Source organism: Lissotriton vulgaris, unplaced genomic scaffold (genome assembly GCF_964263255.1).
Source record: "Lissotriton vulgaris unplaced genomic scaffold, aLisVul1.2 SCAFFOLD_1698, whole genome shotgun sequence".
In the NCBI taxonomy this organism is placed as follows: Eukaryota; Metazoa; Chordata; class Amphibia; order Caudata; family Salamandridae; genus Lissotriton; species Lissotriton vulgaris.
This window is the reverse complement of record NW_028249180.1, coordinates 307190-333755: the sequence shown is the minus strand read 5'-3', so window position 1 is coordinate 333755 and position 26566 is coordinate 307190. Positions and strand designations below refer to the sequence as shown.

Here is a 26566-nt window from a genome sequence, read left to right as displayed (position 1 = left end):
TGCCGTTCGTATGCTGCTAATGGCGTGTGTTGCTTTTGCCGGGAAACCACAAACTAGGGAGGCCCAGCTGGGCACTCTACCACATGCAGTTCCCACCAGCTATGAAGGGAGCAGGAGCTCGACCTCCTCCGTTTTGTGTGCTCAGCCTGTGCACCTTAGCCACGTCTAAAGTGCTATGAAGTGCAGAGACGCGGCAACACCTCCTTGGCGTGCGTCTCTGCTAGTGTATTTCGCAATGTACGCTTTCACGGGTAACTAGGACGGGGGCAGAGAGCAGCTGCTCGATCTTGGCTCCGTACTCCTAGGTTCCTGTTCTGTGATTCCAAATGAAAGTAAACGAGACGATGCAGTCACCCCTGCAGTCGGCGTCTCCTCTGATCTTCGTCCGGAGTACACAATTGGTGTCCAGCTGACACCTGGTTCTGTAGGATCGGGTAGTGAGATGCTGTTAAAGGACCCCTTGGCTCGCGTACCTCTCTCGATCTCAGGGCGGCCGATCATGGCTAACGCCTCGGTGCGTAGGTCAATGCAGCCCTCGGTGTCGACAATGGAGCTTAATATCCGACGCCGGGGCTATGATGAGGCCGGCTATATGTAGGCGTTCCCGGTCGTCGCACCGACCTCGGTAAGCATGCTGGTCCTTGTAGTTCCGCTTTAGTCCGTGCCGCAGCTTGTTTCCTGAGCCGGATCGCGGCAAATCCAGGTGCCTTCACGAAGAGGAGAGGAGGGGGGAATACATGACACCGGATTACGAAAGAAGGTAACGCCCAGCGGCACAGACTCACCCGCTCTTTTAGCTGGCATTATAGAGCAACAGTCGCTGTGGAGTTGGCATGCTCCTCGACCACACAACCAAGAGCCTTGGCCCAGCCCAGCCTACTTTGACCTATGACTGGCTAAGACGGGCCCATCTTGGCCCGGGCCGAGCCTAGGCGCGCCCCACGCATGTCCCGGGCAGCAGAACCTACTCTGTGGCTTTGTAGTTCCCACCCGTGTCCAGGGGGGATCTGCAAAGTGCGGTGTGCGTTACCCAGCAAGGGCTCGGTGCAAAGTCGTGCTCTTCCTGTGCAGAGAGGTCTCCCGCGCTGCGGGACCTGCTCTGTGGCTTTGTAGTTCCCACCCGCGTCCAGGGGCGATCTGCAAAGTGTGGTGTGCATTACCCAGCAAGGCCTCGGTGCAAAGGCGTGCTCTCCCGGTGCAGAGAGATACGCCCTACAGGATAGTGTCACCTTTCTTGGCAGAAGTTCTCCTTCAGTCAGGTTAAGTGTTCTGCAAGAAGAACACACTCATTTCATACAATCATACATGAATGCTCTACAATCCTGCTCACTGAATCTTGAGTGCGTTTCCTTTAGTCTCTGCTTGGGTGATTCTGATATCTTTCTGTCCTTAACATTGTGTTACTAGACACAACTAGTCTTTCTCCTTTAGCCAAGGCCTTTAATTGAAACTCAAATTTTAAGGGAGTCCTTGAAGAAAGGGGGATAGCAAAACTAGAAGCGCCTGGTTAGTGCACTAAGCTAATGGCTGTTTGAAGGGCCAGAACAGCTGGACCGTTAACTGGCGAGATGGTCGTAGTGAAGGCAATGGGGGCTTGGCGTCACTGGCTGATCAGCCAGGTTACAGGGTTCAAAGTTGTTGGGAGGTGTCTCGAGGGGCCGGAGTTCCAAGAGGGATTGCTGGTTGATCGATCATTTTCCTGGGTTCAAGGTTGTTGGCAGCTTCCAGTTGAAGAAATTCCAGGTTATTCTTGTTGCATGCGGCGGGGGTCAGAATCCAAGGATGGTGCTGGTGGAAGGCACAGCTCTCGCTCAAGACTGATCAAGGATGCCAAGCAGGGGACTGAGTTTGAAAGCTGTATTTATACAGTTGTTTATCTAAAGCCTTTTAATTTTGAAGGCTGTCTCCAGTGGAGAATAAGGCCGGAAATTGAAGGTTCAGTAAACAAACATTAAACACAGGAACCTTCCTGAAGATATGGTAGTGTTTCCTGTCAATTAGGAAGCTGTCTTTGGCAATCTGGCAGGAAACTGAGGCAGGGAATGGAGGCCTTTACTTAAAAATCAGGGCAGCTGAAAAAAGCAATGCCAGGATACCATCCTGGGTGATGGTGCGCTTTACAAATACACATAACAAACAACAAGCAAGCATACCAGAAGACCTTGAGGTCAACCGAAAGCTTGCCTCATTACCACCAGTCAGGACAGTTGAACAAATAATTTGATGAGCATCAGACGCCCTAAGGTCCGCAAGAACCAGAAGCTTTTAACTCATCAGCAACACCCGTTAAGCAGTTGAACTAATAAAGAACAGACCAGCATTAGTCGACCTTGAGGTTGGCAGCAAAACAGATGATTTTAACTAATCAGCACCATCTGGTTGCATTTGCACTTAAGTAAACGGATCTTGAAATGGTGCACTTAAAATAAAGTACATAGCATGCCTAAATGAAGTGGACAGCAGAGTACATGGCACCTGCTCAACTAGAAAAGAGGGAGAACCGAATGGGAACTAACAGCACAGGCAGACTGGAGAATGACACCTATGATCCCCGTAAAACACAACATGTACTGATCTAGCAAATGAACACATTTGGAGATCTCAGACTTGGGGGGGAGGGGGGGTGAACAGAAGGGATCGCCTGTGACCGCTTACTATGGAAGAGAGCCTCACAGTGTTTAAGTTTACAGTGGTCCGACATTTCACTTGAGGATAGCTTCATAGCCATGAATGTCCAAAGCAGCTAATGCCAGTGTGTGATTGGCAGGGATCTCTTCCTCCGCTAAGGTAATTTCTTTTACTGTTCATAAGCTGCTCCATATAATGAGGCAATCCACCTTAGTTTGATGTTGCCAAAGAGGACTACAATAGATGTCTGAGTGGATTAGATAACTGAGAATTGCCTTCATAGTGGTCAAGATTTGAGCCCAAATTTTTATCTTTTAGATCGCTAATTAACCAGAGCCTTGTAGTTCAAAGAAGAAAAGTTCTTGAAGCTGGAGAGAATAGCGTTAAAACCAGTGCTTAATTTGAGCCAGCGGTTTCCGGTGCTCGGCACCGGCACTTAATTGTCAACACTGGGGTTTGTGACAGTCTGCCACAAGGTGGCTATGTCTGACTAATCTTGAGATGACCACAACAACAGTTAATTAGGATTTCAATATACAATACTAATGGCTATTACCTGCCTCCCAAGTCATTCTTATAGCTATGGGGGCCTGGAATAGTCTTGAAAGTTTACTTTTATCTTCAGTTTTACCTCTCTGCAAGTGAATGTTTTAATTACTTGTTAAAAGTTCTCCATTTAGGCTAGAGAATAGCGTATTAACAGATTTATGTAGATTAGTTGTACTGTCACACTGGCATAGACCTTAGAATGCTCCTGATGTATACACAATTGCCCTAGATCTTCCTGTCGTTTACCCAATTCAAATATATTAGAATTAGGTTTGGACTTGACTGTTTCACAATCCAAACGAGTAGGTTTGTTTACCTGCATGCCATGAATATACCTGGATTGCAAGTGAGGTATTTTTTTTCTTTAGAAAAATATGCCGCTGGCCGCGCGACGCGAAGGGGAGATAACGCGAGACAGCGTCTTAGTGACACATGCCTCGCGAGCAAAACGTCATCAGCGCGACAGTCAGGGTGCCGCCCCCTTTGGGGGTGGCCAATGCAGGGCGAGCATGTAAGGTGGTGGGCGGTCCTAGGGCCTTTATCTAGGCCGGCCTGGTTCTGTCCTTCCTCTTTCCGCCGCGTTTCGTCTTGACTACTCTGCGCTGTTCCCACCCTGGCCCAGACCCAGCGGCAGAGCAGCAGGTTGGTGTGAACAATTAATGGTCTGTTTTGTGTTGCAGGCGGAGTCACAGGGCGATCTTGAAGCAGATGGACAGTAAGGGTACCTCTGCGGCAGAAGGAGACAGCAATACCTCTGCCTGGCACAGTAGGGGTGCCCGAGCCAAGAACCTGGAGCCGAGGGGGTTCCAGGAAACAACGTCGGCGCCCCGTTAGTCCTTCGGGCGGTCGGGGGGCCTAAACCGACCGGGGGTGTGCCTCATCGCTCCGCCCCGACAGGGGGGGCGGGAGTAAACGAGATAACTATTAAAAGTATTGCACCGTCAAGAGCATCGACTTACCGTGCAAATTGGCTAATTAGGCAGGCGGGTCAGCGAGGGGCTGCCGTCTTGGATCGCCTGTAAGATGACCCACCTATCTGCTATTTGTATGCAAATAAACCTGCACCACCGTTTTCCCACAATTATGTCTCATGAGTCTTCTTGGTTGTGAATGTATTGGGTGCAAGTGGAGCGAGCGATGGCGGTGTGGGCACTATTCGGTTTACACTTTTGTACTTCCAAAATGCGTTAATTAAAACTATAACGCAAGTGAATCTTGGAGTCTTTAGCTGATTTTATTCATTAATTGCACCAACATTTCTTGGTGTCATTCAGTTTTCTAGAATATAAATCTGATCTTAGCAACTCAATAGAACTTTAAGATCTTCTGTACATGACTCGTATTTTTAATTGAACTATTGAATTTTTATTTTCTAAATATAGTCTGTTTTCTTGCAGATCCTGTCTGCAACGTTTCAGTTGTAGCTACACAGTCTGAAAATGATGTGTTCCTGCACTGCCGCTTCACTGGAAAAGCTGTCACTGTAGTTTGGTCCTACAATGAGAAATATGTGCCAGCCTCTCAGTTGCTGTCTGGTAATCACAGCTTGCAGATTCCCAGTGCAGAAGCCGTCGGATACGTCCAGTGCAGCGTGATGTGTGGTGAGAGGGGCTGGCAGCATGCAGTCTACAATTTCACGATTGACGGTGAGGCTCAAATGTTTTTTCCTTGTATTTATATATGAGAAGCTGTCTGTGTTCCAGCCGTAGTTAAGCCTCAGGACCTGACCATATACATAGCACTTCATCTATATAGCTCTTCCATCGAGATAGATATTGTAAAAAGGGGTTAGAGACGTGATGCACAAAAGTTGCCCCCATTGAGATCCCAGAGACCTGTAAGTACAGTTGATCTCAATAGCCGAAAAAATTCCTTGTCAAGGCTAGTTCAATACATTTAAGAACAAATGACGGGGGAGTATCATAGAACCACTCGCACCCCCCAAGTGCAAGCGCTGCTGCTACCAGCGTGGCATCCTGGGGGATGCTAGTTTTGAGTGATTCAATGTCAATCGTGACCAAAAATTGATTAGAAGGTCCTGGAGTATTGATACACGTCCACCTGGCCCCGCAGTGTTCTCGGCTGCAGTGAGTTGTGGGGGGGAGAGGGGTAGTTATCCTTCAGGTCCTCCCAGAGGGAGTTGCTTGTAGGAGTCCACCTGGCAACGTCTTAGTCCAGTGCATTTTGTTGAGGTGGAGATGTGTCCCCATGCCCTGATGAAATTGCCGCAAATTTGTTGGGCAATGAAACATGTCGGCCGTTCAGGTTAAAAATGGTCGATGCATGCTGCGTTTCTAAATTGAGTGTGAACCCTTAGGTAAAAATTAAAATATGTGGGATAGATGTTCACACCTCTATTTTAGTGCTTGGGGTATTCACTTTTTTATTACATTACGGGGTGTAGATGGTGGATGGATATCACCTGCATTTATACACCTTTTTTTCATCACATTATGTTTTGAGTTAGGGTATTACCTTTTTCTGTCAAAGTGCAGATGACAGTGAGCAAACAGGTGAGTATCAACCAGTAGCTCCATGATTGAGCTTACTTGAGGCACTGTCTGACTCGCCTTCCTTTATATCTTTATAATTTTTTTTCTTTATAACTGTTAATGTGCCCATTTTGAGACCGTTGGCTGATGGTCCGGTGACCTGATATGGGTAGTTTAGATTTTAGTAATGATTCACACATACGGGTGGGCATGACTAAATAAATGAGCGTAGCCTTACCGATAAGTGAGATATAAAACCCATTTAATGGAAACTAGAGATGTGTGCTGTGTGTTTTAATAACCAGGCTTTTTTGTTGTGAAGCTTATGAGTGAAGGGCGTCCTGGTTATTTGCTCCCTCTTTTGCTCCTTTTTTTATGAGGGACACCTCTAAATGTACCAATCTGGCTTGGTTCAGGGAGAAGGACAGGGTTCTAGGTTTGTGAGGTTTGGTCCGGGTACCATAAAATTCTATCTGATAGCCTTTCAACGTTTGGAGAACCCACACATCTGTGGAAAGAGCCTCCCAGTTGCTCAAATTGCATCACTCTGCCTTCCCCTGGATTCTCCTTGGGCACCCCTGGAGGGGTAGGATCGTGTCGGGAAGAAGTTTGCGAACTTAGAGGAGTCCTGACCACTGACCATGGCGAGAGTCGGTTCCTCTGCCTGATGCTTGTTGGAAATTGTAGCTGGTTAGGCACCCCTGTCCACGACCGGCTCCAACAAAAACACAAGGTGAAAAAACACGTTTTATCAATGTCTGTCTGGGCTTTGTCAAGGTTATCGAGCGTATTGACTAACTTGCCTAATTAATGGATTAACTGCTCCCCAAACAAGTTACCCTGAGCCACTGTGCTGGCCTCTGAGGTAGCAAGTGCCCTAAATTTGTGGTCTTTCTTACTGAGTAGTGACCTGTGCCGTTGAGTTGAAATTGAGCAGCTGGCATTCCCCAGAAAGGTAATAGTGCTCTGGGCCCAGCTGGAAAGATTGTCGGGGTAAACCAGCGCTCTGGAAGCTTTTGCATCTTCGGCCACATCCATGATCTTAGCTAGGGGTCCTGCCACATCCAGAAGTTTATCTTGGCAGGTGCGCAAGGACCTGTTGATGCCCTTTTTTGGGTCATGGACAAATTTGGCAAGAAAGGTAGCCATCTTGTTGTCTATCTCTGGTATGAGGGCTACTTTTCCCTAAAACTAAGTTCTAGGGCATTGTGCCCAGAGGCAGCTCCTCCCCTCTTCAGTCAGGGGTTTCCTGAGCCTAATCGCCATGTATGCGGTCACCTTGGGCGCTGGACACCACTCTGCCAAACACATATAAAGCAGATTGTCCGGATCCAATAAATCCGCTTCCAGATTTTTCGCTATATCTGTAGCGGGGTCAAGAGCGGGCAAGAAAGAGGTTAGACTGGCGTCACGAGCGTCCCGAGTCCACATATCCATCTGACGTATTAGGGGAGTCATCAGCAACCCTTGTGTCGGGCTGCAGGACGGAAGGAGGGGCCGCTGGGGTATCCGTAGTTTGGGGTATAGTTTGTTTGTGATGGCTTGGAGTCAAAGGCCTTTTTAAGGTGCTCGAATGCATCCAGATTGACTCCTTGTTCACTGGGGAGCTTGTGCTTCTCAGAGTCATGCTTAGCCTGCTGCTCTGGAGGGATGAGGGCACTAGGTCCAGAGGTGTCTTCCCTTTGGTCATGGAGTCCAACTGCATAATTTTCCTCTCCCGGGTGGCTACCACCTGTGTTACAGCCCTAAAGTTGTAAGGATCCATCACTTGTCAAAAGTCATCATCTATGGGGAGGTAGTGTTCTCCTCCATAAATCCCTCAGTGTTCTCCAACTTCTTCTTGTTGAAGGATTAAAAACGAGGGAGCAATTAATCACAGGAAGATGTCTGTAAGATTTTAGGACAGTGGCGTCACTAGGGGGGTGCGGACCACACTGGGTGACACCCTCACATGGGGTGAGTAGGATCCCACTGGGGGGTTGCATTATTACCCTTCTAGGGGTCCTGGCACCTGCAGCCTTACTTTAAAAGGGCAGTTGGCCACCTGAGAAAGCCCCCCCTCCCAATTCTGCCTTGTGAGGCAGTCCTATCCGCGATGTGGGTGTTCATCTCCAGTCTGTGCCTTCAAATTTAAATAGTTTGTGTAGCGCTGCCAAATATGGGCCTGTACAGCCTAATTCTTCCCCCGATATCACCAGTGCGGCCCGATGTGGGACACTGCGCTTGGCGAGTGAAGCTGATGTGTCCGGCTTGCCGGGGGGTAGAGACTCGCTTAGCGCATAAGAGAAAATAGGTAAGCGGGCCCCCTAGCAGTCAGTAGACCGCACTGGAGCGGGCAGCACAGTGTGACCGCGTAGGAACACAAACGTTCCCCCCCGGTCGGAAAGCAGTCAGCTGAGCGGTCGCTGCAAGCACAATCAATCCTACAGAACAATAGGAATAAACCAAGCATCTGCTACAGCAAACCTCTTATGTGCATATGAATAAGCAAGAGACCCTTATCTTAGTGCTGCTGGAGCAGCGAATAAAGAGGAAGGTAGAGAGGTGACAAGAACCGTTATAGGAAGCTCCAGCCCTCCGATTGGATGGAATTTTTTCTCTTTCCCAAGGATTCATGCATAATGTTGTTTGTTTGAAGATGTGTTTTTTTTTTAAACGCTGCTGGAGAAAAAAGTGAAGAAAGAAACTAGTCTTCAGCCCAGGTCCTGACGTAGAATGGAAGAGTTCAGTGCTCCTTGATGGAGTTAGAATTCAAGCCAGTCTATTCGCCAGAGTGTTGATGGTGTTTAGACCTTAAAGTGGTTGCATGTTGTTAGAAATTGGTTTTCTGGTTGGCAGAGTTATGTACCCTGTCAAAGCAGGAACCGCAACCTTAGTCAGGGTAAGTCTGTAACGTACCTTATATTAACCTGTGCTCACCCTTTGGTAGCTTGGCACAGAGCAGGCAGGCTTAATTAAAGAGGCAGTGTGTAAAGTATATGGGCAAAACATCAAACAGTAACACAGTGAAAACACCACAGAAAGACCACACCAGATTAGAAAAATAAAGAATAATTTTATATATAAACTAAGATGACAATACAATTCGTAGAAGTCAAGATATGAATTTGAAATTTTAAACATTAAATGCAAAAATTGCGCTTAGAAGCAGTACGCGATTAAAAGGTTAATAGGTTGCCCTAGACTCGGACAAAGTCAAGAGTTCAGGCCAACCACAATAGAGCACTGGCCGGATACAGGACCTACATACAGCCCGCTCCGCAACGTACCTTAATCTTGGTCACAAACGCATGAAGTAGGGTGAAGCCGAGTAATGCGCTGGATTTCTCTGCGCAAATGCGATTTTATTTTGGAGGGCAGCAGTACTGAGGGTGTTGCACGGATTTCTCCACGCTGTAGTGGCGATGCGTTAATTTGCTCCACGCATCAGGCGCTGCATTGGTTGTGGTTGTTGCAGCACTTTATACTCTCTTCCAAGGGCCCTGGACTGGATTGAAACCACTTGGCAGAGCAAGACTTGGAGCAAGCAAAGTCCAGGTGCTGTTTGTAGCTTGAAGAGAAGTGTTTGATATCCTGTAGACTTCAGAAACTGGATGCAAGCCAACGAACCCTTGGAGATACTTGGGCTCGGGTATGTAGAGAGGCAGATCCAGTCCTTCTCACTCCCAGGCAAGAGGGCAACAGGCCACCACAACAAAGTAGTTCAGCAAAGTGGCAGTTTCTCCAGCTGCACACTAATCCTTCCTGGTAGCAGTGTTCTGAGTTTGTGGTGACCTAGGTGTAGTACATGTACCTACTTGGGCTTAGGAGTGGAAGAAATTTCAATGAGATGATTTTAAGGTGCACAAGTCCTTTTCTTTCCTGCTCTGGCTTCAGACTCACTATAGGGAGGTATGCAACCTTTTTCGTGAGGATATACGAATTTGAGTTTTTGACCACTAGGACATGCAAAGCTTAAGTGCATGTCCTACTTTTTAAATACACTGCACTCTGCCCTTTGGCTGCCCAAGGCCTTCCTTGGGGTTGACTTAAATGCTTTAAAAGCAAGGTGGGCCTGGCAAGAGGGTTAACTTGCCAGGTCAACCTATTGGTAGCATTTAATTTACAAGCTGTGGGTGCATATAGAGCACTTTACTAGGGACTTATAAGTAAATTAAATATGCCAATTGTGGGTAAGCCAATGTTACGATGTTTAAAGCGGGGGGAGGCAAAAAGTTTGGGGTGACCCTGCAGAAAGGGCCATTTCCAACAATATTCTTCATCAGGACATAGAACAAATTCACAATGTAGATCCTGAGGCTGATGTTCAGCGGCAAGCAAGTTGATGGACAGCCTGTCCTGGAGAGGGAGTGTAATTTGTAGTTTGAGAAATATCCATGTTTCTTGCTTGTTCCGAGCAAAAGAAAATGTGTTTCACTGCCACTGGGAAATAACAGCCCGTTGAACAAAGGGCCAACAAGTGAATATGTGGGGCATCGAATTCAATTAAAGTATTAAGGCGGTGCCTCTGGCATGTATCGGAAGGCCACAAAAATGAGTTCCTTGGTGACGTGCACAGCAGCTCAGGTGATATGTAGGCTAGTGATCATTAAAACGGAAAACATTTTTGAAGCCCTTTTGTATTTTGAACACTGGACCCCACCTGGAGACCTGTTCAGTTCCCTCTCAATAGAAACAGGCCTCGATTCTCCCCCTATTAAAAAAAGACAATTAGAATACCCAGGCCTCTAATAGCTACCGACCGATATCAAGACTTCCTTTCGCCGCCAAGCTTGTAGAAAAAGTAATGAATGAATGAATGAATGAATGAAATTATTTGTAGAGCGCACGATGGCCAAACGGCTTCCTGGCGCTAAGAGCTCTAAAGAACAGAACAGACAGGGCCAGGAGGTTTAGCGGGGGTAGGCCAGGGCAAACAAGAAAGTTTTGAGCGCTTTACGGAAGTGTGAAAAAATAGGGATCGAACGCATAGAAAGAGGAAGGGAGTTCCAGAACCGGGGTGCAAGAACAGAAAATCGGGTTCCACCAGTGCGAGATTTGTGGAAACGGGGAACAGTGAGGAGGGCAGAGGAGGATGAACGGAGAGTGCGGGCAGGGGTGTGAAGGGAAATCAGAGAATTGATGAAAGCCGGTGCAGAGTGATCAAGGGACCGATAGACAAGGCACCCTAGTTTGAACAAAGATCTCTGCAGGACGGGTAACCAGTGGAGGGATTTGAGGACGGGAGTGATGTGATGGGTTTTGGGCAAGTGAAAGATGAGACGGGCAGCCTGGTTCTGGATAGCTTGAAGGCGGCGGGTTTCGTAGGCAGGAATGCCTGCGAACAAGCTATTGCCATAATCAAGGCGGGAGGTGATAAGGGCGGAAATAATGATTTTGAGGGAGTCAAGAGAAAAGAAGCGGGAGATTTTCCGGATCATCCGGAGGGAGAGGAAACAGGAGGACACCACGGCACTGACCTGGCCGTGCATGGACAGGTCCTGACTGACCTTGATGCCCAGTGTTTTGACGGAGGAAACAGGGGTGGGAGGGGGGCCAAGGATGGGGGGGCCAGAAAGCAGGGGACAAAGGGCTGGATGAGCCGCCAGTCAGGACAAGCTCAGTCTTATCTGGATTGAGCTTGAGGTGGTTGGCGCTCATCCACCCAGAAATGAAGACCATGGTGGAGTGGAAGAAAGATAGGGAGTGAGAAGGAGAGGAAAGATCAAAGACGAGCTGGAGGTCATCTGCGTAGTTATACACAGAGACCCCCAGCTCAAGGAGGGAAGAGATAAGTGGATGGATGTAAAGATTGAAAAGAAGGGGAGAAAGGGAGGAGCCTTGGGGGGCCCCACAGGGCACCGGGAGGGGGGGAGCAGAAAAGCCGGGGAGGTGAACAGCTTGAGAACGTCCTGTCAAAAAGGACGTGATCCAGGAGAGGGCAGGGCCTCGTATGCCCGCTGCGCTGACACGGTCCAAAAGAATGTTATGGTCGACCGTGTCAAACGCAGCGGACAGATCGAGGAGAATCAAAGCTTGGGGAGAGTTGACGTCGGCCTTAGCTTTGAGCTCGTCAAGGACGGCTAGCACCACGGTTTCCGTCGAATGACCCGAGCGGAAACCTGCTTGGTGAGAAGCAAGGAGTTGGTTCTGTTCAACATAAGCAGAGAGACAGGAGGTGACGTAAGATTCCAGAATTTTAGCAAGATAGGGAAGAAGAGAGATAGGTCTAAAGTTAGAAGGGAGAGAAGAATCAAGACCAGGCTTTTTAAGAATAGGGGAAACAATAGCAGATTTAAATGAAGAGGGGACCAATCCGGTGGAAAGAGAGGCATTAAGGAGGGAGAGAGGGGTAGCAGGACAGGAAGAAAAAAGAGTTTTAAGAATGCGGGCAGGGGCACAATCAGTGGGGGAGCCAGACTTGGTTTTAGTGAGCAGAGCTAGGAAAGAGTCCAAGGAGAGGGAGGGAAAAGAAGAAAGGGAAGATTTAGACGCAGAGGGGACAGAGTGAAGTGGAGTAAAAGGAGTGACCGAGATGTTGGATTTAATTTTAACAATCTTCTCGATAAAGAAGTTGTTAAGTGAAGAGCAAAGAGCCTGGGAGGGAGTGAAGTGAGGGCAAGCACGATCAGAGGTGGCCAAATTGTTGACCAAGGATATCAGAATACTTGGAGGAAAACTCTTAATTAGATGACACACAACATGGTTTTAGAAAACACCACAGCACAGAATCGGCCCTGGTGATAGCAACAGAGGACATACAAGAAGTACTTGATCCTTTTGGATCTTTCTGCAGCTTTTGATCCGGTCAGCCATGAGATCTTAACGGACCAAATGCATAGGTTGGGGATAGAGGGAACAGCTTTTGATCTCTAATATTTCCTGGCAAACAGACAAAATAACGTGCAGATGGGCCAGTTTGTCTCCAGGTCTTTTTCCTTGCCCTGCGGAGTTCGCCAGGGCTCAGCACTGAGCCCAACTTTGTTTAACCTTTACGTTACACCACTTGTGCCCGTTATTAAAAAGTCTGGCTTCTCCCTGGCCTTGTATGCCGAATTGTGGTATCATTGGCAAATCCAGAAATCAATTTGGGTGCGGCTTTCAGCTCCTGTATGAGTAGGGTGACCAACTGGATGGACTGCAATTGCCTTAAACTGATTGCCAAAAAAACTGAGGTTATCATCTGCGGCAATAATCCTTCCTTCTGGACACTGGACTGGTGGCCACCTGAGCTGGACTAACTACCCGAACCCTCAAAGAAAGTAAGAAATGTAGGCTTCTTGGTAGACAAGTTTACGGACCAAGTAAATAAAATAAAAGACACTGCAAAACACTGCGGCTGGCTTCCTTTTTGAAATTCCGAGATATGAGTCAGCCAGAGTAGCAATTAGGAAATTACACTGGTTGCCAGTCAAGCAACGATGTAGATTCAAGGATCTCTGTATGTCCTATAAATCACTGCATGGACTCGGGCCAGACCATTAAAAAAAAAAACCTCAAATGGTACATGCCAGCTAGGACACTTTGATCAGGCTCGCCTAGGAACCTGATTCCCCCCCAACCCCCCCCCCCCCCGGTCCCTCCCCCTCTCCCCCTTTTAGGAAAGCCCCCTGTCGTGGAAAGAACTTTTTTAGGGTCACTGCCATGCTTTGGAATAGTCTCCCGCGGACATTGAAAGCTGCTCCCTCCCCACTTTCCTTTAGAAAAGCCTTAAAGACCTGGCTTTTCACACAGGAGTAGAAGATATCTGCACATCTGTCTGATCAGACGACATTGTCACAGCCTAAATAGGACTTTGACAGCTCCAGGACGCCCTAGGGCTTGAGTTTCTACTTTATAAGTCACATTTACATTACATTACAATGGAGGAGTATTTTTTAAATCTTGTTGGGCTGGCACAGAGACATTCATACATGATGGCCAGGTATTATCATGGTTGAGGGTTTTAACATAGTTAAATCTATCTTTAATTCTTGAACTATATTTGGAAAATAAATGGAGACCGGCTGTTGCCCAGTGAAAGAAATTACCAGAAGCAAGTTTAATTTGCAAGCAATACATTTACTATTGAAGGATGACCTTCTGAGGGCCATTAGCAGCTAACAAGATTGAGTGCCTGGCATTGTTTTTGTGATGAAAGCACCAGTGTACATCCTCACTGCTTAAGATTGCCATAATCACATCCAGTAATACCACTGGCTCTCAGACTAGTTTTCTTTCTTTCCTCTTACTCTATCCATCTCCCTCCAACTCATCTATGTCATACCCCCCTCACCCCAGCTATTTGCTTTCTCTCTGGCTCTTCTCTCCATCTCACCTTTCCTGCTACAGTGTTTGACTTCAGGCTCCCAGGTAAAAAGTGCACACCTAGCCATATTTTGTGAGAAGACCTCATGCTCCAACTTGGATGGAGGCTTTTCTCTGAATAAGGTGTGAGCTGTAACCGCTCTACAACCAGACAGCAGGGGGTTCAAGGAAAGCATTTCTTGTCACCTTTACTGTCCCAGCAAGGCAGTGCATGAAGGTTTATGTTCAATAACCTAGTGCTGAAACCGCCTTGGTGTACAGCTAGGGTGTGCTTAATTTCAGTAGAATTTTGCAAAGTCATGCTCACTTATCCATCATTTTGCGATATATTTTGGTGAAAAATGAATCCTTGTGTCTATTTCTGGTGAGGATGCATTTAACTAAAGCACAATGGACAATAGCTGCTCTCATTTTGTTCCTAATCAAACTTTACTGCGAATGGGGCATAATTACTCAAAGTGGTGTAATGGCATAATTCTGGGAATTTTGCATAATATGCATAACATTAACTCCTTGAAATTACACTTGAGCAATTACAACTTGCCCTGATGTACAGTCAGACTGAAACTGCTGTTAGCTGTGGTGGAAGAATGCAGAAAGATTCTAGATGCTGGTGTGCCCTCAGCCATCATACTCCTCGGCCTAAATGCGGCCTTTGGCACTGTGTACCACTGTATCTTGGTTACCCGTCTTAGGAGCACCGGAGTAACTGGTACTGCGCTTCAATGGCTGCGCTCCTTTCTGGAGGGGAGATTCTTTCAAGTATTCGAGGATGACAAGGTTTCAAAGCCCCTCCCATTACAGTGTGGAGTTGTTGAGGCAGACTCGTTTTAATGTATATATGGCCCCATTGGCGAACATAGTAGCCTCATTTGGGATCCACATGGTGACGTACGCTGATGTTACCCAACTGGTCGTAGCACTGAATCATGCAGATCAGAGGTCTAAAGGCCTCCACTTCTGTCTTGAAGTCTCTAAGTGGATGGGCATGTCGCATCTCAAGCTCAACGGTGAGAAAACCGAACTCCTGATCCTGGCAATCCCTTACATTTTAAATCCAGCACTATGTGGCCAGCGTGCATGGGCCTGGCACTGGTCTAAAAGACCGAGATAAGGAGCCTAGGCATCTGGTTAGATCAGAATTTAAACTTTAAGGTGCAGGACAGAAAGACTGCGGCTACCTGTTATGGCTCAGAATGGCCCGAAAAAAGTGCTCCCCTCCTTTCTCAAGCAAATAAAGTTTTAATCCAGTCGCGTATTCTGTCCAGGATCGACTATGGTAACGCCCTATATTTGGGTGCCCCTTCTGCAGTAGTCTCGAACCTTCAGACGGTACAAAATTGTGCAGCTAGACTGCTGATGGGAGTTTCCAATCGTCATTCAGCAAAACCTGCACTTCACTCCCTCCATTGGCTCCTGGTGCAAGAAATAATCAGTTTTAAGGCCCTTTGTGTGGACCATAAATCCCTGCAAGGGAATGGGCCTCCAATAATTTCATCCATGATTCGCCCATACAAGGCCAAGAGGAAACTGCGATCAGATGAGCTCGATTTAGTTTAGGTCCCTAGAATCAAGAAGGCCAGAAATGGAGGTCGGCTATTTTCGTATAACGAACTCTGGAACTCTCTGCCTTTGTTCCTTTGTAGGGAATCTAATCACCTTGCCTTTTGCAAACCATGAAAGACTATTCTTTTTCCTCAAATTCAGTTACCTGTCTAGTTTTGCCCAGCGCTGGGATGCTTCCAGGTAGCCATGCACGATACAAATGCCTTTTTCATTTACCCCTCCCACCTCCAACTGAGAACCTGGTATCCTGTTTTTCTATTTTGGCCACAGGCATGTGCTAATCCAGTGTGCAGTTATGGAAATGCCTAGGCTGGTCCCTTGACATGAACAAGGTCCCTGGGCTTGAAGGGACACACCAAGTCTGCTGCCATTTACAGTGGACTACCTTCTGTGTTGTGGGTGTAGCATGTAGAGTGGTGATGACAGCTTACCGGGGTTTGTGTCTGTTTCTGGAGTGGAGGCCTACTGGCCCACTTGTGTAAAGTTCCACTTCTGTGCTCTAACCAGGGTACCAGCCTGAACATTCCGAGTTCTTATTATGCATGTAAATGTATGTGGCCTGTGTTAAACTACCCCAGCCCCCACAGATGAGGCCCAGTTGCCCCTGTGTGCCCTGTGGTCCCATGAAGGAGGTCTGACATATGGCTTAACAGGTGTGTCTTCAAAGCACTCGCACTCCAAATGTATAAGCACTCCATTCTCACTGCTTAATGAAAAGTATAGATAGGCAATCTGAGTGCCTTGTACATTTAACATTCAGTAGTGCAGCTTTTGCAAGTGTAGTTCATCAGAAAACTAAGTCAAAGCCTACATTTTAAAATGGGTTGTTACGGATAACTGTGCACATTTTCCATAATCATTGGGGCTTTAGTCTCTGTTACTGAGTGAGCGAGGCTAGTATTGTGATCCAACCGTTTCAGGCATGTAGATGATTTTGCCCAGTGGTGTTTTCTATGGTAAGAGGATGCTGTATTTTAAAGCGCATCGCTCCTCTATACCGCCCCATCCATCACCTTTCAGAGTCCACCAAGCCTACATCCTACTGAGACTTGCGTACTTGACATCCATGGAACCATCTTAGAGTAGACCTCATCTTGCATCTGTAATAGATGTTGCATGTTGTTCAGAAGGGAGAGCAACTTTGAAATATGCCAATACTTCAGGGCATGGCCAGATTCCTCTATGTGAATGTATAAAAAAAAAAGAAGTTTGATGCAGAATATGCAGTGATTCAGGGGACCGTGGTCTACGTTCAAACTTTTTTTTAAACACAGCCCTGTTTCCTTTAAAGCAGGGTGAATTAAAATAAATGATTTAAAGTGATCACAGACCTGGTGGTCTGACTCCTGCAGGTCTCCAATCAGGGCCGGACTGGGAACTGAAAGCAGCCCTGGCAAATTTTTCCAGACCAGCCCCCGTCCGACACACAACGAGCGAGCCCGACCACTGCTATGGGGGTTGTGTGTGTGTGTGTGTGGGGGCATTATATGAATATATATCTCCGCATTTAAGGGCCTCATGTGATTGCTATGTGATAAGTTTCATCCAATTTTGTCTTTGGTTTGTCTTTTTCCAAAATTTTCTTGGGGGGGGTAACTCTTCCCCCCCCCCCTTGCCCACCCCCCCAAAGAAAATTTTGGAAAAAGACAAACCATAATGGTGAATTTGACAGCACATTTTTCTTTACATATTCTATTGAATCAACTTTCAAAGCACAGTAAATAGTAGAGGATGACTTTAAAGAGCACCAGGTTACCCACCCAGTCATATGTACCCATAGACATTCTTTCAGAGAACGCCAAAAATAGACACGAGTAGTGAATCAGAGAGAACAAAGTAAAAGCGAGACCAGGCTCCATAACTAATTATTTTTCATTCCAGTTCTCCCTTACCTGCTGCCAAACAGGGACTAACAGCTTAAGGAAAACCTTCGAAAATTATATATTTGGGCAAAACGCATAATCGGAGTTCCAGTCGAGTACACCTTAAGAAAATGGTGTAAAGAAAAGTGCCCTGTTAAGCAGCCTGAAGAACTCTGATACTCTAGTCTTGAAATCTGCACTTTTGACTTTTTTCAATGAGGTATCAAAATGTGCAAGTTTCAAACCTAGAATGATTCCAAATTTTGGAGACCGCCTTAATAAAGAGGGTTTTGCGTGAAATAGAAAAGAATACCTTTTTTTGTAGACACCCAGAAAATTGGATGAGACTAATCACATAGCAATCACATGTGGCCCTTAAATGCGGAGATATATATTCATGTAATGCCATTCTGCTAGAAAGCAGCCCTTATATATTTGGGGACCTGTATTTGGGCTTAGTAACATTTCAAATGCGAGGCCAGTATATGAGGTAATTAAGGAGCATATATCAGTGGTGCAGCAGGTGTAGTGACACCGAGGCACATAAATGAAATGGTCCATTACACTATGGCTCTTTTTTCAATATCGATCCTGGTGTTTATTATTATCAATACTAATAATGCTAATAATATTACAACAGTTTTATAGATTGTGCCTGTTGGTCTTTAGTTGGCAATGGTATACACCTTTGTCCAAAGAGGTACCCTGGCTTCTAGTCAGGGAAAGGGGATTACACTTCTGGATAACCTGTGCTCACCCCTTGGTAGCTTGGCACGAGCAGACAGGCTTATCTCAGAGGCAGTGTGTTATGCATTTGTGAACACGTACAGTAATACAGTGAAAACACTACAAATGGACACCACACAGGTTTTGATAGAAATAAGTATTCTTTATATAGACTTAACACAAGACCACAAACGACAAAAATCCACAATACTATACTCAAAATAGACTTAAAGATGGTAGAAGTAACTTAGTTCAAGTTGATGATAACCTGCAAACTATGTGCTTTTTGGGGCAGATTAGGTGGAAACCTACCCTCTGCAGAGGGCATTATTGTTCAAACAACTTAGTCAAATAGAAGTGACACTGCGCATCCAGGTACTGTACCTACATTTAGTTTACTAGTTCACAAGCAATTGCGAGAATATTTTTCCACAAAATTATTACATTCACAGTTCTCAGAATATTAGCTATAAACCCTCACAACCACTCTCATGTCACTAAACCTTACAATGGCACAGGGCGGACACAATGCTGCACCTGCGTGCACCAAATCAAAATTTTTAATTATGATGATTGTCACGGTCCCTGACAGTGACCATCATTATGATTACAATTTTTGATTTATTGCCTGCAGGCTGCAGCCAGACATCACCACGGCCCGCAATGGTGCGCAACTCAAGCCACCACCTTGCTCCGCCCTACTCACAAATCGACTGCACTTCACAGAACCGGGCCCGGACCTATACCTTTTGCATTTAATCCCGGCATGGTCGCGATGCCTGCCAAGAAGATAGTGCCATGATGATTGCAAACGACTGGAGGGACACTAAACTCACCTGTGGGCGGCAAACAGGGGGTCTAGAATAATGCCCATTAGGAGACTTAGCACCAATCAGTGAAACTCATTCAGCGAGAGGTATACCATGCGCCAAGCTGCAAGACTGATAGTGCCCCAAAGCATGCAACGTGTGCCCTAAGGGTAAGACGTCCCCCCATAGACGTGAATTCCCAAACAGGAGGGTATTGGTTATGACCTTACAAGCAACTCCATCCTCCAGAGGCCTGAGACTCACAACTATTGAATGAGACCGTCCTCCAGGTGCGGACTTGCACACATTTGATGAGACTGCTTGCTCAACTTGTGCGATGTGTATCGCACCCATTAAGTGAGACACTGATCCTAAACATGTAAATCACACCCAATGACACCTGCTTCACGCTAAGTGATTCAGATCCAATCTCTGTGATGGTGTGACATGCAGTAAAACTCACAACCAAAGAGGGACAGTATGTTCCAAGAAATGAGATTCGCGCTTAGTAAGTTACGTCTTTTGCTGTCCCATGGAACTCAAAAATGGTGAAACAGTGCTAAGCTGTGAAGCACACTCAAAAAGCAGCACTCTTACGTTTTGCTTACATTTGTGTGCGCCTAGATCACCCAGTTTTATATGCATTCTGCATCTGGAGTCCCGATCTAACAATCGAATAAACAGGACTACAATGGAAAAAATATCTGGACTGGAGGCCTCGAGTCAAGAAATTCTATTTTACACTTTCGTCCCAGGGCCGTTCATAGATACAATCAATAAAACAATAGGACACTGACGAAGAAAAGTGAGACAATGTAATGCAGAAAGGTAAAGTACTAGTAGGAAAATATATGGGGAAGTCATTTTGGAAATGGGGAAAACTGGAACCCAGCCGTAAGACTGACCGTTTTCAAGACAAAAGTGTTTGTTACCTCTATTGAAACTTTTACACAGCTTTGATTAGACCGGCCAATTTGGAATTATTTGCGCTACCTCTGTCCCAAAGAATTCTTATCTTATTACCATACATAGACACCACTTTGGATGACTCGGCTGGGTTAACCTGGTGAATTGAATATCAGATCCGACTTATTTATCAATAGGAGCCTTTATCTGGTTTTAGCATTATTTATTCTTAAAATGACTGTTTGACATTCCATATATCTGATAGAGGATACTAGCCGCAGATTCCTTAACGTAGAATTATCCCCAGGCGTGAGACTGCATCCTGAAAGTTTTCTGCCACAGCATCTCTGCGCGCTGGGTGCAGCACCACGTGACTCTGCCCTGACGTCATCCGCGGACGTGACGTCAGCGAGGTCACACAAGCCCCACCCCGGCGCGCTGACGTCAGTTTCCTTCTTTTCCGCATGCAACGCAGATCCGGATTGTGTTCCTTGGCCTGTTTTTCGGCCGCCTTGTAACTCTTTTGCGTTGAGGGACAGTGTGCGAATGCCTTCGGGTTTCAAGATGTGTACTACTTGTACACGCCAGATGTCGGCGACGGACCCTCACCCTATCTGTATGTGGTGTTTGGGCGAGCACCATGATTCTACATACTGTGACTCTTGTCAGCATCTCAAGCCAAAGTCCCAGCTGGAGTGCCGGATGAAATTACTTTCGGCCTGATTGTCCAGGTCGGTCTCATCTCTGTGGCCGTCCCCTACCTCGGAAGGGTCCAGAAAATGCCGATTCCGAATGCGGCATAGTCCTATGCCGAGGCCGCAGGGGCGTCGATCGCCCGCCGGTAAGTCTTACAGTTTGTCGCTGAGGCCTTGTCTGTCGCCGAGGCCTTGTCCTGGCTCTGCAAAGGGCGCGGGCTGCCCTTCAGCCGTCGCCACCGTATCCGCCGTTTCCTGGCGTCGGGGCGACTAGGGTGCAAATGAATGCCACGGTACGGTTCTGCAGGCTTCTTTGGGCCCACCTCCTCGTCCTGAGACGTCTGCGGATCCCATGCCATGCGCGGGGCCTTCTGCAGAGTCGCCGGCGGCTTCGGCACCAACGAGTTCGGGTTCTGGGGGTGTGATGTTGAGGTGCGGCCATCCGGGGTTCCCCTCTACGACACACAGCGTCCCTGCCTTGCTGCAAATCCCCGCGGGGGTCCCTGTGGTGTCGCCGGGACTTATTGTTCATCCCCGAGTCCACCACAGTCCTCTGGGCAGGCGGCTGCCTTATTGGAGGACGAGCCGACGCCATTCTGGCACCGACGGCTTTCCTCCATGGTGGCGCCGCAGGTGGTGGCCGGGACCTGGGGCGTCTCCCCAAGTTTCTCTCGGTCCTCTACGCAGGTGGCTGCTTCGTTGGAGGTAGAGTCGGCTCCTTTTTGGTGCCGTTCATTTGCTGCTTCGACCCCACCCCATTCTCCTAGAACGTACGTGGTGGTGGAGGTCTACTCGGCGCCCCTGACGGCTGCTTCGGTGCCGATCAAGGATGCACCAGTGCCTGTGGCGGACTCCATGGCGCCATCCCGGCGTCGGGTCATCAAATCTTCTCCGGAGGTCCCTTCCTCCCTGGAGATTTGTCATCTCCTTGCCTCCTCTTCACCGGAAACTGGACGCTGCATCGTTGCTTTTTCCCCGGCATCTTCCAGGGAGGGCTCTTTGCCGTCTCCTCGGCCACCACCCCCAGACCCTCTCTTCCCCAACTCACTGTTGGTGGCCCCGCAGGCTTCTCCACCTTTTTGGAGGCCCCCCTCAGGTCCCCCACTCGTCTATGGATCTTACATCCTACAGGGGCTGGCCGTTTCTCCTTCCAGTTGGACTCTGGGATGGACTCCCATCGCCCAAGGAGGAATTGCACCCCCCACACAACGCCCTACGGAGGCAAGTGTTGCCTTTTTTTGGGCCACTTCCACGGCCACTGGCATTTTGCATACGGGCAACCTGGTCACCCCCTTCCCTATGGACTATTTGTTGGAAGTTCTCCACCAGGGCCCAGGTGGAAGGGAGCTGCTTTTTCCATTTGAAGCTTCGCTCCACAACTCTCTTCTAGGGACCCGGTGGCGTCCTGCAACAGGAGATCCGGTGCCTCAGCTGCTCCTCCACCGTCCTGCTCCGCACGATCCAGTCTGTCTTTTTTCCACCCTTCTACCCAGGGCTCTCTCCTGCAGACTGCTTTTCCTTCCTTGCCTTCAGTGGAATGGAATGGAATGGAATGGAAATTGCACTTGTATAGCGCGTAGCTACCCGGAGGCCTCGCAGCGCTCCCACCGTCACGGGAGGCACGGTGGTTGGATTCCTGGGGGCGTAACATCTTCACTTCCACTAGTTCTGCTTTGAGAGCGCTCAACACACTTTGCGTGTGGCCAGGGCTACCTCCAGCCTGTGGGATTCCGCGGAGTCCCTTCTTTCTCGCTCCTCACAGGAGTGTGTCTGCGCTGATCTTCGGCACCATGTTCTGGATGGTCGTACGTTAGCTGCATTTATTCTCCGTTCAGCCCTGGATGTTTCTGATTCTCTTGGCCGTGCTATGGCGAGTTCTGTGGCTTCCGCCGCCATGCTTGGTTCTGGGATGGCGTCTTTCCAGAGAATATTAGGGAGCGTCTTGTTGACCTGCCTTTTGATGGGGTTCTTCTGTTTAACACCCACGCGGACTCCGCCATTGAATGGCTCCTTGCAGGGCACCGTCCTCTTCCCCTTCAGTAAGTTTTGGGTTTGCAGGCCCTCAGGGGCTTTTTGAGACGTTTATACCACCTTTTTCTTTGGGCCTAGTGTTTCATTTGGCCCGTTTGTGTGTTCTGTGTGGCATGCAATGCCTTCATGGCCCTTAAGTTGGTCCCTCCATATTGTTGGCTGCTGGTACAGCCCTTTGACCTTTGTGCAGTGTTTTTTGGCTGTTGGTGAAGCCATAGGCGTCTCAGGTTGGGCCGCTGTGTATTTTTCAGCTGATTGGTAAGCAGTCTGTGGTGCTAACTGCTGGTCTTTTCTGTTCTTGTCCTCTGCTGTGGGGTGGTTTTTCCCTAAGAGGTGTTCCCATGTTTTGTTGTGGGATGTGTTATACCCTAGGTGGGGTACTTGTAGCTAATGTGTAGCTCTGTCCTCAGCTGGGAGGGTGTGGACGCCTTTTTGAGTTCCTCTCCTTCCCTGGTGTCACTGTATGCGTCATGGTGCAGTTCCCCCCCCCTTTTTCTTCTGTATTGGTGCGGATTGCGCTGCTCCAGGTTTTCTTACACTCAGTATCCGCTACATCGCCAGACCGCCTTTGGCATACCGCCTATGGCGTCGTGTCATGATGTTGTCCGGGTTTTTGGCCTAGCCCTTTGCCTTGTGTTTCGGGGGGCTAGGATACTCATTGTCTTCTCCTGTGTTCGGGTTGCGTCTCTTGAACGGTCCTTCTTTGGGGCTTGTTCTGGGGTTCCCTTACCTCTGCCCTCTTCTTGTGCTTCGCTTGTTCCGGGCGCACTGCTCCATGGTATTTGCCAGCTGCCAGCTGCGCAAGCCTGATCGTTATGGTCCGCCTCCCTGGGCCTTGGCGTGTACCCTTGTGCTCCTGCCCCATGTTCTGCTGGAGCTTTGTGCGACTTTTCGCGCCTGCGCTTCTTGGCTGCCTCTAGGCTGCTGCCCATTCACCTGTCCTCTTTGCTGTGAGTGTGTTCTCCTGCAACGGGCTCTGCCTCCGTTTCCACCTCTTCTCCTTGGAGTTTGGGGTGGTTCTTTTCTTCCTAGGTACTCTTTTGGTGCTGTCTGTCCCCCCGGGGGTTTCTAGCAGATGTCCTTTGTACCTCGGGTAGGCTTGGGGTGTCCTGGCCTTCCCTTCGCCTTGTTCTTGCTTACTTCTGCTTGGTGGGGGCTGGGCTTCCTTCCTGTCCCCTTGACAGTCCCTGTTGGGTCCCTGTGTTCTTCCAAGCTGGTGAGTTTCCTCTCACAGACCCTCCTGCCCTCTGGGTATGGCTCTGGTATCTATTCTACGTTAAGGAATCTGCGGCTAGTAGTCTCTATCAGATGTACGAGTTACTTACCTTCGGTAACAATGCATCTGGTACAGACTATTCTAGCCGCACATTCCTTCACGACCCGCCCTTCCTCCACCTCTGTGAGGAACTATAGCTTGGTCTTCCGCACTCCTCTACCTCCGGGTGGTCTTGTCTTCTGCGAGTGCCCTCTTTCTCTTCCTCCCTAGCGGGATGCTTCGTTCTGTTTGTTTGCATCCACTCCTTCCTTTCTGGTAATTGGTCGGTAGGTTCATGTGTACTTCTGCATCCCTACACCCTGGTGTTTCCAGTGTGGGGCCCACTCATTATCTTCTCCCTTTTTCATTGCTTGACATTTCTGACTCTTCTGCAGTCCTCTGAGTTGGGGTCTCTTGGCTGTGCCTCAGCCCTTAGCTATTTACAGGGAATGCTCCTCTCCTTGATGGTGTTGTCTTGGGGTAATTTGTCACTACTCTTCTTGTCCTTCACTGTTGCTGGACTGTGGTTGCAGGCTTCTTTCGTTTGCTGTAACATTTTTCACATGTTTTTTCTGTCTCCGGGGAGGATGCCGTATTTGCTTGCAAGGTTGCTTCGCAGTAGCTGTGCTCTGCTCTTCCTTTCTATGACTTTCGGTGCCACAGTGCCTGGCACTTCCCCAAATGGTGCTGTTCCTCACCATTCGCTTCTTTCCTTTCTGTTTATCTGATTTTTTTCGCACACTGTTCCTATATTCTCACAGTTTTTCTTTATGATGGCTCTGCGCTGTGGCGCGGAAAAGTTCTCAGAAGAAAACTGACGTCAGCCCGCCGGGCCGGGCTTATGTGATCCCGCTGACGTCACGTCAGGGCGGAGTCACGTGGTGCCACCCCCAGCGCGCATCGATGCAGTGGCAGAAAATTTTCAGGTTCCAGTCTCACGCCTGGGGTTATTTCTATGTTAAGGAATCTGCTGCTAGAATCGTCTCTACCAGATACATCGTTACCGAAGGTAAGTAACTCATACTTCCATGGTCTTCTATCTGTTTACAAGTATATTGATTTACCTTGCATCCAAACATTGTTTTTTGGTTCCAATTGCATACTTATTTAGGTTGCTGTGGCTGTCCTGAAGAAGACAGTCACATGCCGAAATGCGCGTAGACAAAAAATAAGAACTTGTCCAAACATCTAGCCACTTTTCTTCAATAAGCAACAATGAATTTATCTTTATATGTTTTCGTGTTGTATGTTTGAAAATTGTGTTTTGTATTCATTGTTTGTTTCAGATTGTTTTTATTAGGAATTTATAAGAATACAATCTATATTTTAATTTAAACGTTTAGTACTCTGAGTCATTCCATATATCAATGAATTGTGATAGGTCCCTGCTTAACCAGTTAATTGCCTAGGTATTTACACTCTTCAGTAAACTGGAAAGGGTCAAAGAGGGGAAAAGTGTTGGGAGTGCCAAATAAATAACAAAGCTCGACCCAAGCCGAAAAATAAGCATAGTATAAACCACCAGGAAACAGCATACCGCAAAATAAAAATTATGCCTTTTATAATCAGTCTATATTAAAAAATAGAAACAGGGGGCGTGGCCTAGATGGCGGCGGAGTAGGACGTGTTTCGTGTCCCCTCCGGTCCCAGGCCCTACTTAGCGTTGTACAGCACGATCCCCGGAGCTCTTTTGGAGCAGTTGGTGGTCCGGGCGACCCTGTGTAGCAGTGGCCAGCAGGGTTGATCGCCCGGTGACGAGGAGACCCGCCTTTTTGGTGCCCGTATCGGCGGCTGTGCCGAGCCCTGGACAGGCGGTGTGAGAGGCGGCATGCTGTGGCAGCCAGGGAGCGCTGGGTGAGGAGGAGTGTGGACCGGCGCTCTCCCAGTACGCGGTGTGAGGAGCTGCGGAGCCCGATCAGCGGAGAGGGGGTGCCGATCGGGTGCCGTTCTCCCAGATCCCGACGTGGGCGGAGCTTCGCTTCTGTGAGCGCCCGGAGCGGCAGCGCGGCCCGCCTATTACTCGAGGCCGCGGATTGAGGCCTGGCTGGGGGACCGCCGGGGGCGGCCCTTCGGGCTCCTGGGCCGCGGCGGGGCACTGGACAATGCGAGCCTACAGCGCGGACCTGGGGGAGGAGCGGCCCATCCCCCGGAGGGCCGAGGGCACTTGGACATTGGCAGTGAGTGAGGGGGCACTCGGCCCGACTCTGGACACATGGCTTTGGGCCGGCAGCTGGGAGGGAAGTGCACGTCTGTCAGGGAATGCAGGCACGAGTGGCGAGTGTCTGCAACCGGGGCACCGACTGACTGTGGGACCGGCGGGACTCGCTGGTGTGGCCAGGAGGGGAGGGAGCTTTCCCGGCGCCGCTCAGGAGACCTCCATTTTGGCTGGGTTCCCCTCCCCCCCCCTTCCTCGAGGCAAGCACTGGGACACTGGTGTGCTGGAGCTCTGGCAGGGCCGGTTCGCAGGCTCATCGGTCTTCCGCTTTCCTGGCGACACGTTGGCCGGACTGTTGCCATACCCTGGCTGAGGGAGCCGGCCCGGAGGGGCTGGTGGACTTCGCTGCTCCCACCTGTGAGCGGATCGAGGCTGAGTTTGGTGATTTGGGCCCAGAAGTAGGCGCCGGGCCGAGCCCTTGGGAGTCCTAGCCTAGTGGCAGAGGAGCCGCGATTGGGGTGCCTCCCTGGACGTCGCAAGGGGCCGCAATATCTACTGTGGGACGCAAGGGGAAGACCATAAAGGATAGCCAGTCGAGGGGCACCC

The 26566-nt window shown here is 48.6% G+C and overlaps 1 protein-coding gene across 1 annotated transcript in view; it reads left to right on the top strand.

Annotated features, from left to right (window-relative positions):
• The window catches only part of LOC147663678 (uncharacterized), a 97856-nt gene that overhangs the window by 64493 nt on the left and 6797 nt on the right, over positions 1 to 26566 (top strand). Inside the window, exon 4 of the mRNA XM_086950269.1 lies at positions 4575 to 4823. Coding sequence (XP_086806395.1) covers positions 4575 to 4823 — 249 coding nt within the window. The remainder of the gene's footprint in view (positions 1 to 4574; positions 4824 to 26566) is intronic.